Here is an 18,407-nt window from a genome sequence, read left to right on the forward strand (position 1 = left end):
CAGGCAGGCAGCTCAAGTCTGAAGGGTAGAACAAAGGCAGGAAACAGCGTGTAGGAAAGGACAGCAGAGGGATGGATCGGGAACAGATGGCAAGAGTTATCAATTAGAAGTAGAAAGAAAAACAGAATATAGCAGTGAAAGTTACATAGCCATGTGCCAGACTTCCCTTCCGTCACCTGGCATGTATCTTACATCGCTGTCCCTAAAGTTTACTGTTTGACAAGGGCCAGCCTCACTTTACTCTCATGGGGAAAGTGGCACATTCACAGAACTGTATTTAAAAACAGCCAAAACAAGTAGTTAGAAAAATTCTCAGACGTGCAGCAAAATCCACAGCTGTACACAAGAAGGTTTGTTTCTAGAGGCAAAACTTGTGCAATGGAATAAACTGGTCACTGCTGGATCTCCAGTTCTGCAGAACTTTATTCAATTCATGCTCTTGAAAGATTTTTAATAATTCAGTATGTGAGGTGCACATGTTTTTGTGTGCATTTCAAAGGATTTCCAGAGGCAGTAAGTATACAGTTGCCACACTTACATGAGTTTAATACCATGGGAACTGAAAATCAACCTCTCTTTCTTACAATACTCACATGATTAAAAAGGAGGGCTTCCATAAGATTCAGTGGGATTACAGCAGTTACGCAGGAGCAGCATTAAAGAGCTGCATGCTTCTGCAGAAGGCAAGAATGCTGACTGCAAGGCTTACTTTCAGATGCTTACACATCAAGAACCGTACATGTAAAAATTGCTAAGTATCACTTAAAACTTTGTATGTGTCAGAGCAAATGTCTGAAATCTCCTTGCTGGGTTAGAAGATAATTGGTTCAGAAACTGTGATACAGAAGAACTTGAAAATCATGGTGTTTCACTTTTTTTTTTTAATTTAATTTTCTGATTACCAGACTCAAGGCAACTATAGGTGTGCACATCAGAATTTACCTTAGAAGCAAAATAAAACCTCTGTCCCAAAGAATAGGAAGCTGCTCTGTTCTTGAAGTTGTGTGGGAAATCTGGGTTGGGATGCAGGCAGACACAGAACAACAAAGACTTATAATGTGGGAAAATGAAAACCTCCTATTTGATGGGCAAAGCTGCAAGCAGGGAGGAAACAATGACCAGTAATGAAGGAAAACGTCTTGTAAGTAGTAGCTTGAAGAGAGAGAAAAGCAAAGGTAATGAGAGAATGCTACAATAGCTGAAACAGAATTTTAAAATATGATTGAAATCCACCAGCAATGTCAAAGAAAGCAGCATATTTGAATAACGTATGGCTCACTTTCATTCTTAACAGGTACTGTCCTTTAAAGAAAAGGCACTTATCTAAATACAAATCTGTAGTTTACAAAGTCCTGTTTCTTCAGGATATGATCCAGAGATGAAGCATGGAGAGATCAGCTCAGAGTTGCCAGTAGTTTCTAAAGGTTTTATACTCACAGCCTTCTATTTCTATCCCATGCTTGGGTTTGAAGGAACATCAAATCCTGTTCTAAATGCATTTCTGCATGCACATAAGAAATAGCAAATTTCCTTGGCTGTAATGTAACCATGGGAAAAAAATATATATATAAAAAGTAAGTAGTTCTTATAAATGCTTTCCAAAAAAAAAAAAAAAAAAAAAAAAAAAATCAACAAACAACAATGGATGATTTACAGTTAAATCAGGAAACTTCTTGTTTTAACTGTCTGGATTATTTTTTAATGGCAGTTCTTTAAATATGGACTGCTCTGATTTCAAATTCTGTTTTCGGTACCAATTAGAATTGGTTCATTCTACTGCACCAAAATTGTTCACTCTTACACAGAAGTGGATTATCAGTTACCAGCTACTTAAATATGTCATCAAAACAAGAGATCAATGACCCTTATGGCATCTGGACAGAAAGACTTATGTTATTTAGCCATACATATTCCTACACTCCTTTAAACAAGCTGAGGAAAGGATGGTGCAATTTTCTCTGCTAATACACTGAGAAATCTAGTTCTGATGCAGCACCACTCAGACTCATTGAATTACACGAGAAACTAAGTTCATTCTTTGCATTATACACTGAGTTGGCAAATTATAATTTAACATCAGGGGCTGTGCATTTCCCAATTCATATAGTTCAAGCAGGAAAAAAAAAAAAAAAAAAAAAAAAATCAGTATCATTTAGACAGAGGAGAACTTCATAGCTGGTAGCTCCTAAAAAGAAAGATGCCTGATGCTTCTTTTCACAGCTGATGCAGATAGACCTTGGATGCAGTACACAAATTTGTGGGCTGCTGTCTCATGTCGCAAAGAAGAAAAAAGACAAATGAAACTGCACAATACACTTAGAAAAACAAATGAACCAATACTGGATTGCATACTGCTTTTGTGTTCTGGTGTTGTACAGAAAACAGTCTAATTTTGCCTTTGTGTAACTTTCCTCCTACCAAAAGCTCTCAACAAATTCCTTAAATCATTATGTTGTTCCAGGATTTATTCAGTGATTTGATTTCACTGCTTTAATCTAAGTGTGAACCTCTTTAGTAAATAGTGGGACAAAGCATCTGTGCTTCCAAAAGTGTTGGTGGATCTTGTCAGTTTTATTTAGAATAACATCATTTCCATAACTGAAAATGTCTATTGCAACCAATGAGGAAAAAATCCTCCATCTGAAAAAAATTGCAAAATATTTAACTGCCAAAGTGGTCAGACAGCATTCCACAGTCCTGTGTGTTACCCTAATACAATTTTTACAGACAAAGGTACTTGCTGGAGCAGGGTGGGCTGGATAAACCTATTTGTACTATTGTTTGCATCAGTCAGTTGGGCCTGATTCTCCAGGCTTCATAACTTTTGGCACTATTCCTCCAGATTATCAGACATGAAACACATCCACCCTTTTCTGACAATATTTTACATTATTATATATACAAATAATACATACAATCTAGATGATAACACTAGGTAAATAGGGATGGTATTGAAGACCAACTTGATAGCCCATCTCCAGTTCAAGTGTTTCTTAGACATATAGTCACTCCTAAGTTACTGTAGGGCAAATGCCAAATTTATACTCTGCATCTTTATCCAGCCAAAATCTCCCTCTTTTAATTTGAAACTATTTTCCCTTATCCTGTCACAACAGACTCTTAAGAGCTGTCCCTTTCAAGAATCTGGAACAACTAGCCATTTTTGTCACCAACTCAGTTTCAAAGTAGACCTAGCACTACAAGCACTACAAGAGGAAATTTTTTTTAGCTAGTGAGAGGATACACATTTTTGTTACCTGTGTACAGTCTCCCACTGCAACCTTTCTTTTGTCTTTGTCTTTTCTATACTTAGACAGTACTTATGGCATGCAACAACTCATCCCTCAAAATATACGTTCTAAATAGAAGAAAAGAAGCTCTGAAGTTATGCCATCAAGCAGGATCTTTGAAAAAAATAAAGCCCAATAATTTAAGCTGATAACTGTCTCACTATCCTTAGTCCCTTTTAGACATTTTGTCTTAAGAAGAAACTAAAACATAGCTGACTTATTCCTTAAAATAACAGCATTTAAAATTACATTAGTAGCCTACATTTCTCTGTTCCAAAAATAACTGTTAATGAATCATGCCGGTCTAAATAAGAAAGGATTAAAAATAATAATAATAATGTATCTGCTATAGCAGGGGGTTGCCTTTGTACAACAAATATGTAGGTGTTTGTAGCATTCGTAGCATTTTCAGTGGTTAATCCCGTTGAGAACTGCAGGCTTGCTCACTGGAGCACTTTTGAGATTAACATTTGAAGTAATATTACCAATAATACTACGCCTACTTCTTGTTCAAGACAATATCACTTGTATTTTAAAATATTTGAAAATGTGGAGGTAAGGTTATTGGTTTTTGTGGGCTTTTTTTTCTTTGCTATTGTATCCTGTTTCTTCATTTGGACTGGAGGTTAAGTTTTACATTGGTGCACCAATAGCTGACCTTAGGAGATTTTCTGTAACGAGAATATGAAAAAGTACTCTTGTTTATACAGGTAAGACTAACTAAAAAAACAAACATGATGCAAGCTTAAAGCCCATTACCAAAAAGTAATCTTCTGTGCATACTGTTTCAGAAATATTGCTACTCCTAACATTTCTGACAGCAGTAGTAGATGTAGCCTCATGATATTCATTAATTCAGTGGAAAAATGTGTGGCTGACATCCAAGATATTACTGTGAAAATAGAAGCATTCTGGATATTATTTGGCAGTCACACCCCCGGACATCATGAGTACTACAATAAAATATGAATTCCATGTTCAAGTTCCAAAATAACTCTGCTTTCTTCCGGACAAGGAGTGGTATAAATAAAGCTAGTAGGAAAAGGCACTGCACATCCCTAAAAAAGAACAGGATCTGAAAAAGGAGAGAAATTGTACAAATGAGCAAATTGTGTATGTTATCCTCTACTAAGCCATAGCAGCATTTCAGGTAGGTTTTTGATGTTTCAGAATAATTTCAGACTGTGTGGTTAGCAAAGAAATAATTTCTGATGCTAGTATTACCTGTGTATATGTGAAGTTACTATATGCATCCACAAACACTTTCATTACAGGAAGCATAATTTGCCAATAAACACCCACTATCCAGCCTGTCCTCCTCTATAGAAACATCATCTAAACCAAGTTAATGATGACTGTACTTGTATACTTCTCAGGTATGAAAATTATGAATAATAAGCACGTCTTTACAAGCAAAATAAAACAAAAATAACAAAAAAATGAATCAAAGTAAAAATAAAGAATAAGAACAGACATGGTAATATAGAACACATATTACATTAGAAAGCTTCAGCTGAAAAAATGAATTCAAATGAGTTACAGCATCTCTTTGTTTAATAATGTTTCTAATAGAAATCTGAAAGACCAGCACTCAGCTTGACCAGTGGACTCTGGATGCTATCCCACCAGAAACTTGTGGTGCATTAGTTCTGCAAGCAGCCCCTAGGTGATTTCTCTGCTTCCGATCAACCTACAGAGAACCACAGCCCATAGGAAGCCTCCATCACAACAGACAAGGCAAAACACATCCAAAAAGTATTCACATCCCCATTCCATGTTTCCAGCTGTGGTCAGAAAAGGAATCCAGAAACCTAAGACTGCTTCCTCAGCTGAACAATGATTATCAGTGGAAGGGTAGGAGAACAAACCAAGAATAAATGGTAATCCATGAATTTGGAGAAAATCTTATGGAATCACTGCAAAAGTAAAATTTCCATTAAGTCTTTCTACTGGTCTACAGTTTGCAAGAAGTTTAGAAGTGATACAACATAAGTTCCCCTTGGTACGACCGTCTTTCCTTTATGCTGGGAAGCTGCAAGCAACATCAAAAGAATTACTAGCAGCAAAGATAAAGGAAAAATAAATAGGACACATAGGTGCCTTTAAGGTCAGTCAAAAAAAGTCAGGTCAAAAAAAGTATGAATGGCAATGGAAGGACTAGAAGATAGAAAGAAAATACAGAGAAAAATCCAGTGATTCCGCACAAATCTGACATATAATTTGAAAGAGATTTTCAGCGGAGAAAATGGAAACGGATTAGATTTAAGATACTTAAGAATAACAATTCAACAACTCTTGAAAGGGTATTCTGTATATATACAGAATATAACATATTACCAAGTAACACAGATTTGGAGACTGTACATTACATGGAAGTATAAAGCAACTCTAAGCAACTCCTTACCTGAAATAACACTTTCTGAATACCAGACCACAAATATCAAACAGATAGCAAGGAATAGAAATATAGTGAATAATCAGGACCTGGGAATGACTAATTAGTGATTTGAATTTATGTAGGAAAGGTTACAATAGGTGAAAATTCCGAGCAAGATCTTAAACCATTCACAGTCGCTGGGTTTTGATACTTGCTTAACTTAGAAAAATTTTTTGTTTTACTCCACAGCTTGTTAATGAATAAACAGAAAACTGCTGAAACAACTGCTTAAATTCTAGTTCCAATAGGAGTGGTGTACAAACTATGGTGGAAATAAAATGTCAATCAAGAAATAAAGAAATGTTTGATTGATATGAAATTGAGGGCCACTCCAGAGCTACAGAAACAGTAAAATAACTAGAAGAATAGAACAGTAGAAAAGCACAAAACGTATTCAGAAGTAACAGAAAAAAAGGTGTAGACAACTTTACTTCTCTCCCTCTCCCATTCCAATGAACAATCAGAGTCTGTAGATTTCTTTGAGCACATAACTGGAAGGAGCAAACAGGATGTGGCCCTGGCACCTTCCAGCCAGAAAAGCTGCAAGATAGCTCTCCACAGCTATGCTCACAAGCCACATTTTGATCAGAAAGCTTTAAGGAGCAGAGCAGTTTATCCCTACCTCTAGTGTTGTCATATATTGTAGTAAAATACATAGCGAAAAACATTTTGCTTCTTTGATCCATCAAACAAGTGGAACAGTCTGCAGACTAAAAGTGAAAACCTTCACAACCACAGACAGAAATCTCTGTGAAGTTTACTCTCCAGAGCCAAACTGCAGCAGAACAACTCAATGAGTCTTCTATTCATTATTCAAATGTTGTCAATATTTCAGTGAGTGAGGTTCAAAATATTAACTAGTAATTTATTTTTAACACTGCATTGTGTAAAACAATAGACAGACTTTTACATAGTTATTTTTTCAGATTACATGATCAAGAACACACAGCAGTTGCAGTTTGTTCAGATTTTTTAGAACACATTAAATGAGAAACCCTGGTCATTAATTGACAAATTATCTGAAAATTATCTGTTGCTAGGGGTAAATAAGATCATAAATAAAACAAATTATTTTTTCTCATCTGTGTAAGTGAGAATCTTATTTTAAAGGATCTTACTATTTAAGCCTTACCAAAAACTTTAACTGTTATCTGTGCTTCTTGTAAGTCTGAACTGTCAGCCCTATTGTTGCTATGAATCCTCTTGCCATGAAAAACTTTGGCTGTGAAGGCAATTGAACTTTGTCTATTCTGCCACTCTACAGGAAAAAAAGGGGGAAAATTGAGCTATCTCCTGACTGATGTTCTGTAGCTGGTGGTAATTTTTTGATTTTACATTATTACTTCACATCTACCAATAGTCTTCATTTTCAGAACCTTCCTACTATCAGTGATGCTTAGAATCAGTGACAAAAGAAGAAAGACTACCAATAAGCAACAGTTCTTCACTATAAGGAACACTGTAAAGAAAAAGTATGCATAAAATAGGAGAGAGAAAAGAGGGTGGAAAAAAAAAAAAAAGGATAAAGAGATTGGATTAGCAGTAATGAATTGATCCCATAATCACTTAACAACAAAAAAAATAACATCAGAATGAGCACTTTAGAAAACTGGCAGGCAGAAAACCACATCACAGCTCCAGCAATGAATGAACTTCAGTAAGGAGACTGTGAAAGATGGCTGAAGTTATTAAACAGGAACATAAGGATAAATAAGAGAGAAAATTCAGGGAACAGTTTCAACCCTATGAAAAAAATATGAAAAAGGAGAAAGGAGTAATGAAGAAAGCAGAAATTTAGTACTTATGGTAGTAATCACAGACAGGTATTTCTGAGTAAATTGGAGTACAAATGCAATGAGTGTGGCTGAATTTGCAACATATGCAATGAATTTGTGGCTTCTCACAATTGCAAAGTACTTTGACTTCAGTAACTTCTCAAAAAACAGCAATTTAAAAAAATTAAATAGCAAACTAAGACACATCTAGTTTGCTACTAGGAGGGCAGCTCCAAAAGTAACGCCTCCTGTGTTATTCTGTTGGCCCACATCAGAGAAAGATGTTGGTGATATGGCAGTATAGCATGAACACTCCCATCAATGCTGCTCTACATTTTGTCACTGTGTGACAGATAACAGCAGAGGGACAGTCTGACAAAATGGTGTCTAATATGAAGGTGAGAATGAAGTAAAGGTGAAGTAAAGGGCACTGTATTCCTCCGTAAGGAAAAATGGCACCTACTGACATTCACTGAATGTTTATGGAGAACAACCAATGGACGTGAGCACAGTAATACAGCAGGTGGTGTATTTCAGCAGTAGTGACGGCAACATGAAAGACAAGCTTCCTTCTGGATGGCCACTCACAGCTATCATACCACAAAATGAGGAACATCTCAATGAACCCATATGCAGAAATTGGTGGACTATGAGCAGGAAACTGTATCCAGAGATGAAGACCATGATGGCACAGCTGGAACATCGCAGAGTTTGCACCAGGGTCCTTCGAATGCAACCACACAGGAATAGAAAGAACACCATACACAAGTTTGTCAGGGCCTACTGAGCCAATATGAGGCTGAAGGTGACAGTTTGCATCGTTACCGGCGATGAGAGGTGTGACTACTATGAACCAAAATCAAAACAGCAGTCCATGAAGAGGTGATGTGTGAATTCTCCACCAAAGAATAAGTTCAAGAGACAGCATTCAGTGAGTAAAATGAGGTGCAGTCTCTTTTGTGGAGACGTTTTTGGAGGAAAGGGGCGATCCTCCTGGATTTCATGGAACCCTGACAGATTATGAACTCTGACTGCTACATCACAACAACATGTAAGCTAAAGGCTTGAATTCTCAGAGCAACACAACCTTGCTCTTTAAAAGACAGTAACACCAAGCCCCATACCAGTCTGAAAACCACAAATAACATTTCCTTTCTTAGCTGGACTGTCCTACCACATGCACCATGTAGTCCAGATCTGGAATCTTCTGACTTTTATCTGTTTGATCTGATGAGGAATAGACTGCATGAGTAGCATTTTTCTAGCAACATCACCATCACAACAGCTCTAAAACAGTGCGCCCCTTCCACTAGTGCACACTTCTGTCAACATGCCCTGCAGGCTCTTGTCCACTGGTGAAAACACAAAGATGATGCTGGTGACTATGCCAAAAAAAATAGTGCTTTGTAGCTGAAAAATTGCTCTATTAAATTATGTTATTGTGCTCTTTGTATCTGTTGTATTTTCCATGGAAATAAATTAGAGGCTAGAAAGACACAGAATTTAGGAGAATACAAGAATGCTAATCATGTGGCAAGACCACAATCTTAGTTTTTCTATTCCATAAGCAGGATGATTGAAAGCATCAGTTTTTGCATGCATTCATTTAGGCCATGCACAACTACTGGGATTTCAAACATGATCTGGAGAACTAAGACCCTGAGATCCTCAAGGTTGCAAGGAAAATAAAGGTATGAGAGGCGTAGAAAACAGTTTTTGTTTCCATTCAAACTTTTATTAAGCATTAGTAAGGATCTTACTAATTACTAAACAACAGACATTAAAAATTGATGTTCATAATAAGCTAGAAAGGACATTAAAACAATTTTTGAAGATTGTTTTGAGGATTTTTGAACAGTCAGGAGCAAGGCAAGCATTACATTGGATTTAAGCCATCCTTTACTCACAGTACTCCACTTAAGAAGTCTCTATTCATTTTCAGGGTATGCCAGCTTGCCTGTGCACTAGATAGTGGAAAGTGATCACAGATGCTGATGCTAATGGATGGTGGATTTACCACAACGCATATTTTCTATGTCCATTTCACTGAATTCTAAAATATATGCCTCAGTGGGAGACAGGCATACAAGGAGCTAAAAAAAAAAAAAAAAAAAAAAAAAAAAAAAAAAAAAATTCATATATAAATCATCAGGCATCCAGTATATATAAAGATTCAGCATTTTTCAGACCCTATTCATGTAGTTTTCAACCGTAGTCAATAAAATTATTATGTTTACCAACATCCTGTAGGTACACTTGGAATGGTTGCATGGTGCACCCATAGGGGAAGGATCAGGGCTGTTAAAAGTTGCTGTCTCATAGAAAAATCTCAAGGGGGAAGACTGAGAAAGGGGAAGAGCAAGAGAAAAACAGTCCTGCAGCTCTTCCGTGTGCAGGCTAGAGGGAGATAGTTCATTAGAAGGTTTACAGTGGGTCACAATGCATTTCACGCAGCCAAATTCCTAGACACCACAGTGGGTCATGAGTCAATAACTGTATTTGGCTGGCTACTAGGTGACGCTAGGGGCACTTTCAGAATTGGATATGGTTATATTTCAAACATCAGTATTTAAATGATTTTCCCATTTCAAAGTGAGAAGATGAAAAAAGGTGATTAAATTTATAACATAACTTTGACTTATTGCTTAGATTTATAATTATATTGCTACACATAAAATCATTACTTGTACTGATGATAACTTAGAGAAATCATAGTCAGCATTCAAAAGGACTACAATTTTCCTCACAGGTGTTTAAAAGCTTTCTTGACTTAACAAATATGTTTCATTCACAGTATTCTGGGATGATTGAAAAAAAATTAATTAAATTGTACCCTACAGAAAAATACCTGCTTTTTTTTTTTTGGGGGGGGGGGGGGGGGGGAAGATTTAGATCTACACTAAGAAAACTTATTTCAAAAACATATCCCAGAAAATTCAACACTTTTATGCAGTGTGGCTTGACTATTCTAATTCTGTCCAGAAGTATGCATCTATGGAAAGCTTTCATTAGATAATTTTTCTGTTCTATCACAACCACTCTGTTTTCTCAGGGAAATAAAATATTTTTATATCCTTAGGCAATATCTTTCTCTGGATAATTTCCTAAACGAAACTTAATGCTAACATTTCAGTTTACACTGGGCTTCACAAGTATTTATAGTTAAATATGTGGAAATCAAACCACTAGCACTTCAATTTGCACATACACAGAGCAATCTGTTAATAAAATATTGTTTACTTAAAATGACAGATTCAAGTTTGATAACGCAAATGCATATGACAACAATTCCGTAAAAGAGAAGAATGAAAGAGCAAGACAGGTAATGTTTAACTATCTGAACTTGTAATGATAATTTAGTCCTGAACTTGCAAAATAATTAGAAAGCAAAAAAGGATAGTCAGTTTGCATCTTCATACACTCAAACATCACGATAAGAGGGTTGGGAAGTACAGTCCCTTAAAATCATGAAAAGATCATACCTGAAATATTTTATTCATTTTCGAACATTTCATTCCCAGAAAATTGCCTCAAAAGGGACTTCATTTTACTTAAAAAAAAAACTACTGCTATAAAACAAAAAGAGATAGACTCCTAAAGTTTGTTGACACTAAAGATTCCCGTATCTCAGTCTACAGGGTCAAATGCAGCATTCATGAAATGGTTAACATAAACACCAGGGACTACAGGCAGCTTGAGAAGCTCTCCCTGTTGCTGTCACAGCTGACAACTGCATACTAATCCAGAAACTTCGGGGCTGCTGGTCGGAGCTACTAGTTTGCAAATGAGAGTTTGCAGTACTTAACCAGACGTCTCTGTGGAGCTGCCTTTTTCTTAAAAGGGTTTCTTAATTATTAAATCACACTGAAGTGACTATACCTATTTTAAATAATTTACTCGTGCTATTTTACTGTGCAAGTCAGTGCTGAAGCTCCCTACAGATATTACACAAAAGCAAATGCAATGAGAGAGAAGTACGCAAAGTAAAAAAGCACACCACCAAAACTGTGGCAAAAAAAGGCATACAGGCAGACCTTGAATAGTATAACTTACTGTTAACATGTGAGTACTTGGGTGCTGACCTGAACTCTGCCACTATTCAGGCATAAAAGGACAATCAAGAAAGAAGGATTCTGATATTTGTTTTCTTTTCCTTTAATTTGGTAATCCCAATCATGTCTTTTCATTGCATCAATATATTACTGATTTAAATTTTGACAATGATGGGCATCAGAATTGTGAAGAAAAAAATCTCCCAGGCGTGTCTGGAAATACTGAAAACAACCCCACAAAGTGCTTCAGGAGGAGAGCAAGCTGGAAAAATAACATTCATCTAGCTGCTGTGCTATACCAGATCTTCAGCACATCCGATTTCTCCAGTTAAATTTTGAAAAATTAAACATCTAGAAGTTATAAAGGGTAAAGCCTTGAACCTTCATACCTGTTCATTAGAACTGCTGATTTCAGCGAAGATGATATTCTTCCAACTTAACTTAATCTAGCATTTAAAACCAAACATAGTAAAAAAAAAAAAACCAAACTAGTAGGAATTCATTTGGTCTCAAGTGAAATTTCATTTTTTGTTATTAAGCTTTAATGGAAGGAAAAGACATGATCAGAACAGTGTTTATTTCAATGATGATGCAATGTGATGGGTGCACTGCATAATGTCAGATGATATCAAAAGATGTGTCCTGGTGTAACCCTCCTTCTACATGGTGAGAAGCCTCTGAAAATACAGAAGGCAGCAAACAGCTTTGAAGCTGTTACTGGAAAGTTGTCATTTGCTTTCAATAACTGAATATGATTTGTGATTATCTAGCGTTCCAAATTGCTCAAATGATTAGTTATGAAACCATGCCTTCCTTAGCATCTGAAAGGCTCATCTTTCTTATTTAATGTATTAAGAATTTTGTCCTGAGAGATACATTGAAAAGAACTGTACAAAATCGACTTTAGGCAAGTTTTGAGTTCCTTGGTTTTGGGGCTGCATTATAGCAGCACTTGTTGACCCAGATTTCCCTCATAGGCTTTTCCTACCATCACACAGGGATGCCTGGATGATGGGCACAGGTCAGGCACACTTTTGCTCTAACTATGCCCCCTGGACCAGAACATGCTGATGAAAGCGGCGCTGCTCTGGGAGGTTGCCAGGCTTAGGGAATGGCTTGACAATTGACTCTGAACAAGTCCAAAAATACTGAGGAGGCATGAATTAGAGGAAGCAGGACTGGCAGTTTTGCTCATCAGTTTTGCAACCCAGTGGGGCATTTTTCAGAACTATCCCTCCTAAAAAATACTTTGTGTAAGTTTCTCTTCAGTTGCATACTTGTTGGTTTCAGAATTACATCAACTCTCAGTGCCCCTTCTACAGATGTAAGACAGTCACCCTATACTGTGTATTTACGAATATTTTATCAGGTAAAGACAGAGCAGAATTAAGAACCTAAAAGGTATGAATTTTTTTTTGTTAAGCAATTGTCATGGCAGATTCTGACAAGAAAAAAAATGTCATAAAACTAAGCAGTTTGAGATAATTTCCAACTTCTAATAAAAACAGTACATGGTACACCTATACACTTCATTACAAAGGCTGTAACCATGGAAGAAAATGTAGCACAACTTGCTTCTGACAACCTGTAATCCAAGTTATACCACAGTTTAAATAAAAATAAAAAATAATTGGAAAAAACCCTCTGAAGTTCCTTCATTATAGCTTGAAATCAAGAATAGCAACCCAGTGTAACCGCATTGAAAATTTTCTATATTTTAGCTAAGGCTCAGGAGAAGAGTCTTAGAACATTAATGTTACAGCACAGCGCATCATCACTTCAATGAGACTAACTTGATATACATTTTGAAAGGATTTTGACAGAATAAGGGAAAATAGTTTTAAGCTAAAGGAAGGGAGATTTAGACTGGGTAAGACTGGGTATAAGGAAGATGTTCCATATAAGGAAGATGGAGAGGTACTAGAACACATTGCCCAGAGATGTCTTCTTGAAGACATTCAAGATCAGGCTCCACGAGACTCTAAGTAACTTCATCCAGCTCTAGATGTCCCTGTTCTTTGCAGTGGAGCTGGACTAGATGGCCTTTAATTACCCCTTCCAGCTCAACCCATTCTACAGAGGATCATCAAATATTTTCATAAAAGCTTTGGCTTCCCTGATACTGAACTCTCACCCAAAATAAATGAAGTATCTAAGCATCTCTAATTTAGGCTAAATTGTTCAGTAAAACTCCAAGCTGTCAACTGCATCAGTATTACCAAAGAGGGGCAGTTTTCATAAATGTCAATCTAGATACCAGCTACTTCTTGTAGCAATGTGAAACTAATTCACTGAGTATCTTTTTTCTCCTTTGAGGAAAAAAAAATAAAAGATCATAATTAAATATATTTTTATTGAATGCCTCTCACCAAGACTTTGATGGACAAATCTTCTTCATAATACAGAAGACAAATTCTACTACAGTAAAAAAGGCTACATACATGATTTATTTTGGAAACCATGACCGTGGCTTTTTTTGTTGCTGCAACACATTTAAATTCTGAATACATTCCTTTGACCCAGCATCAACTATTAGTCACGTCCATTATCAAAATAGAGATCCACAGAGAGAGATCAAGAGATAAATGACACAAGAGTACAGTCAAAGTTCACCTAAGATGATAATCAGCTTATACTTTTGATTATTAATAGACAGGACACTGAAAAACCTAAGATACTTTGTTTGCTAAAATATTTGAAGCATTTTATTTCAAAACGTTGAGAACTTTCTCACACTAAAATGGCTTCTGTTACTCTCTCCACTTTGAAAAACAGGATATGCACATACTCAGCTGCGTGTGTCCACAGACAAATACGCTGTAGACAAACTAGAAGGAAACTATGTAAGCTTTGGTCGGCCAAATTGCTATTGATTAAAATGTTACATTAATAAACTTGGTAATTTTGAGTTCATATCTGGTAGAAGCATTCCTCTACTTCACAGAATTTTTGGAACTGCAATAATCATCCAGGTACCTCATAGACTTCCGTGTCACACCAATATTGTTGGCTGAGATTCCAGAATTAGGATATTAGAACCTTTATGCCCAATTTTCAGTGGCTTTGAATTAAGCAGCTATTCCTTTAATACATTGAAAATGGTCCAGCCAACACTGTCAGATGAAATTTGGAGTCCTCTTATTAACAACTGAATTGCGAATCACATTAAAACATCAGTACATTAAAACAAAGTAAAATACCAGTATAGATAGAATTAAAAACATTTTCTTAGAAGAAACCTATAAGAAAAACAAACAAAATGACAATACAAACCTATCTATATTTATGAAAATATTTACACATAATTAGTATCCTATTGCCCATCAAAAATATCAAAATCAAACAATATTCTTTAAGGTTTTCATGCAAAAACAAAACAACGCAAAACACATCAAACATTTCATTCACTCTGTAGCGAATAGGAGACAAACTGAGAATTATGCAAGGAGCCCTTCCCTATTTCTTGTACAATTCAATCTGCAGTTCTGAAATTTGAAACAATCTTCTGTGTTTAAAACAATCTACTGTCCAGTAGAATCTCTTCCAAGAGACATATTGTTGTGACTTATTAGTTTATTAATTGATAATTTGGTGAATACCATATAGTATTTACATGTTAAGCAGAAATTTGCAAACTAAGTGCTGCCCTTTTTCTGCTACATGTTTACTGGCTTTTCTAGGAATAAAGGTAGAGTGAATTACATAGAGTATACTCCTACATACAGATTTCAGGCTGAAAGGCCATTTCAACAAGTCTGTGAGATCAGGCAGAATTTGCATTACTTTTTTTTTTAAATATAAATGTTCAGTATCACTTACAAATACTCTCTCTCAATTCCACCCATCTACTGGCAACATAAACAGGCTCAAGATAACAGGATACTGATTTGTGAAGCATTTCCCTGTGATCAGCTAAGCTCCTAAAATACATTTGTGTTTTGTTAGCTTTCCTTCACTTTCAGTAAAAGAGAAAAAAAAAAAAAAAAAAATTAATCAAATGCTTCTACCATTATCCCCAAACAGAAAAATTACTGTGGTTTAACCCTTACCTGATAGCAACAGATTCCGGGGACTTCTACTTGGATATGAGAAGCAGGATCCTTTCAGAAGGGGAAGGAATGAAGGCAACATCAAAAAATTAGGCGTCAGAATTAGATTTTAGGGGGAAAAAATTAGAAAGTAAAAGATTATGTAAGTGAAGTTCTTATGACATGATTTGAAAAAAAAATCAAAAGATGGACAAAATAAACAGTTAGAGGAGGTGCAGAACTGAGTTTGCATTTCTTCCGCTCCTCTGTCCTTGTCACTTTGTGCATGAAATGAGGTGATAAAAGTGACGTAATGATAAATGAGGTAATGGAAGGTAATGAAGATTGTTGAAAGTAATTAAGGACAGCAGAAGGATGGCGATACAAGGTTTAGAAGACTAGAACAATGAGAAAACCTGCTTCACCTGCAATGTACTGAGTTCCACATGTAAAAGGCAGGAACTACTTTTCACAGCTGTGGACAAGGCTCTACTACTGCACCATCACGTCAGACCCCATGGTCTCAGAATCATAGCTCTCCCATCACAAAGAGATCATATATGGCTTTTATAGAGTGATTTGTAATTATTCCAAACTTCAATCCCCTCTTTTCACCCTTTTCCCTCTTTTGACTCTATTCTTTGATTACATCTTGAGAACTCATATGATTTAAAAAAGTAACATAAATTTTTGCCAAACCTTTCACTACCAATTTCAGCATTTCTACATCAAATCCTAAACAAGTTTACAAAATACTCTTAGGACTGTTTCCAAATACTTTCAGATTCTATTGTCATCACTACTAAAACAGAACTGTTCTTCAAACATTTGCACAATTCTGTCATGTTTACTGTATCACTTCTATGATTAAGCAAGTTTTCAGCCTTTCCAATAAGGCTAAGTTTAGCTCAAAATTTTACACTTTAGAATGTGTTTATCATGTCTGGATGCCTAAATTCAAATAATATTTGGAAGTTTTGAAGAGTTGTATTTTATAGGCCTGTTTGTTTCAGTAGCATGATCTCACGTTTTAAGGGTGTTTTTTTTTTTTCCTTCAATCCCACTCACTATGAAGGAATCACATCAAACATCGTTTTCCAAGATAATTGATACATCACACCTCCTTGGAAGCCTTCAAATTACATACTTGTCTACTCTGATTAAACATTTGGTTTAGAATGGCTTAGAATGGTTTAGTGTAAGTTGCAGAGTTTTGACATTTTAGAGAACAAATTATGATCACAAATAAACATCCGTAAATTTAAGCCTAACCACAAGCAAACAAGAACAGTAGCAGTGCTTTAATTTTCTGACATTCTAGAAGGTAGAACTGCTAGACACTAACCAAGTTCCAATCTTTTCTGCCTATGACAGGGCTGACACAAGTGTACATTAAAAACATCCAACCAGTAAGGGAAAATGTGTAGACATTTGCCTACAAGTGCACCACGGGTGACAGTAAGTGTTGCATCAATTACTATAGAATTTGTTGTCTTCACATACACCTATGTCAAATATTCCACATTTATGCAAAAAAAAAACAAAAAAACAAAAAACATACTTGTATCTGTGCCTCAGGGTTGCTGGTGGGATAGATACCCCAGTAATCCTTTGAGGGAACATACTGACGAATAAGGAAGTGCAAGAAAGGAGCAGATGAAATTTGTCCAAGCCAGTAAAACAAATTAACCTTAAAGGCAGAGAAACAAAGACATTCTCGTTCCTGTCAGCTTTCAGAAAGCTTAAGCAGCAGGTACAACAATGTAGGACTGAAATTTTGAAGGGCAGTCCTGAGGAAAAGAAATTCATAATGGAAAACTGGCAACTGAGTTTTTCACTGTAATAACAGGTATTCAAATGAGAAAGAAGAGAAAAAGCAAACATCGGCAATATTTTGGCATTTGTAGGAGTTGTCAAAAAAAAAGTTTGTCTAGGTTCTCTACAGCTTTAACCTGAGGAAAAAACAAGTCACACATTAATGCTGCAAAGGAGCTGACACTTTTCATCTGCAGCCCACTCAGCCAGGGAACTTCCACTTATATACCCTTATGCATTATTCACCAGGAAAATTGAAATAATCCACCAGTGGTTAAGCAGTTCAGAATCAAATGTAAATCAAGGGAAAGCAGTTAAGAATGTGGATCATTCACAGCCTTCTCTGAACTCCCAACTCCTACACAACGGAAGCCTGGAGCTTGCAGGAGCCGCCCAGATCCTTGCAGCCCCACTCCTGGCTGTGGGTGCTTGGTGTAGCTTAAGCTGCCAATCAGCCACTTCTGGAATGACAGCAAAAGCACAGACCCATGACCATTTCTCCTTTACGGTCAAGCAGATTCTCCCTTCATGTCCATGGAGGCAGATCCTTTGGCACTTAGCAGAGAAAAATTGACTTCTATATTATAAGCCTTTGTTTGCTTTAGCACTGACTATAATTCATAGTTTATTTTCCTTCTTTATCTGACTGGCAATGCAGTAGTCAAGCACAAAAACAAATTTAATGTTTTACCTTCACTGTAAAAGTGTTTTATAGAAGTTGTTGCTGACACCGTCTTTATGTTCAATAGGAAGCTTCAATGGAATTTATCTTAAATTATGATCCATAACAATTATTTCATTATTTTAGGAGATTTCATTATGTTTAGGAGAACACACAATAAAACACCGAGATCAGAAATCAAACTCATTTTTAAATCACAGTCAGAAATGAAAGGTCTGCTAAGAAGCCCTAATTACTTATTTAATGTGAACAGTAGAGGCATGTATGATTTCTGTAACTTTATATAAATCACTCTGGACAAATTCTCAGTGAAATTTGCATAAACATT

General features: G+C 36.1%; 1 protein-coding gene across 1 annotated transcript in view; it reads right to left on the minus strand.

Annotated features, from left to right (window-relative positions):
- Positions 1–18,407, minus strand: part of SHANK2 (SH3 and multiple ankyrin repeat domains 2) — a 344,135-nt gene that overhangs the window by 221,516 nt on the left and 104,212 nt on the right. Inside the window, exon 12 of the mRNA XM_042868615.1 lies at positions 15,604–15,654. Coding sequence (XP_042724549.1) covers positions 15,604–15,654 — 51 coding nt within the window. The remainder of the gene's footprint in view (positions 1–15,603; positions 15,655–18,407) is intronic.

The sequence above is a fragment of the Lagopus leucura genome, unplaced genomic scaffold, assembly GCF_019238085.1.
Source record: "Lagopus leucura isolate 7727_CA_CO unplaced genomic scaffold, USGS_WTPT01 Super-Scaffold_1, whole genome shotgun sequence".
NCBI classification, from domain to species: domain Eukaryota; kingdom Metazoa; phylum Chordata; class Aves; order Galliformes; family Phasianidae; genus Lagopus; species Lagopus leucura.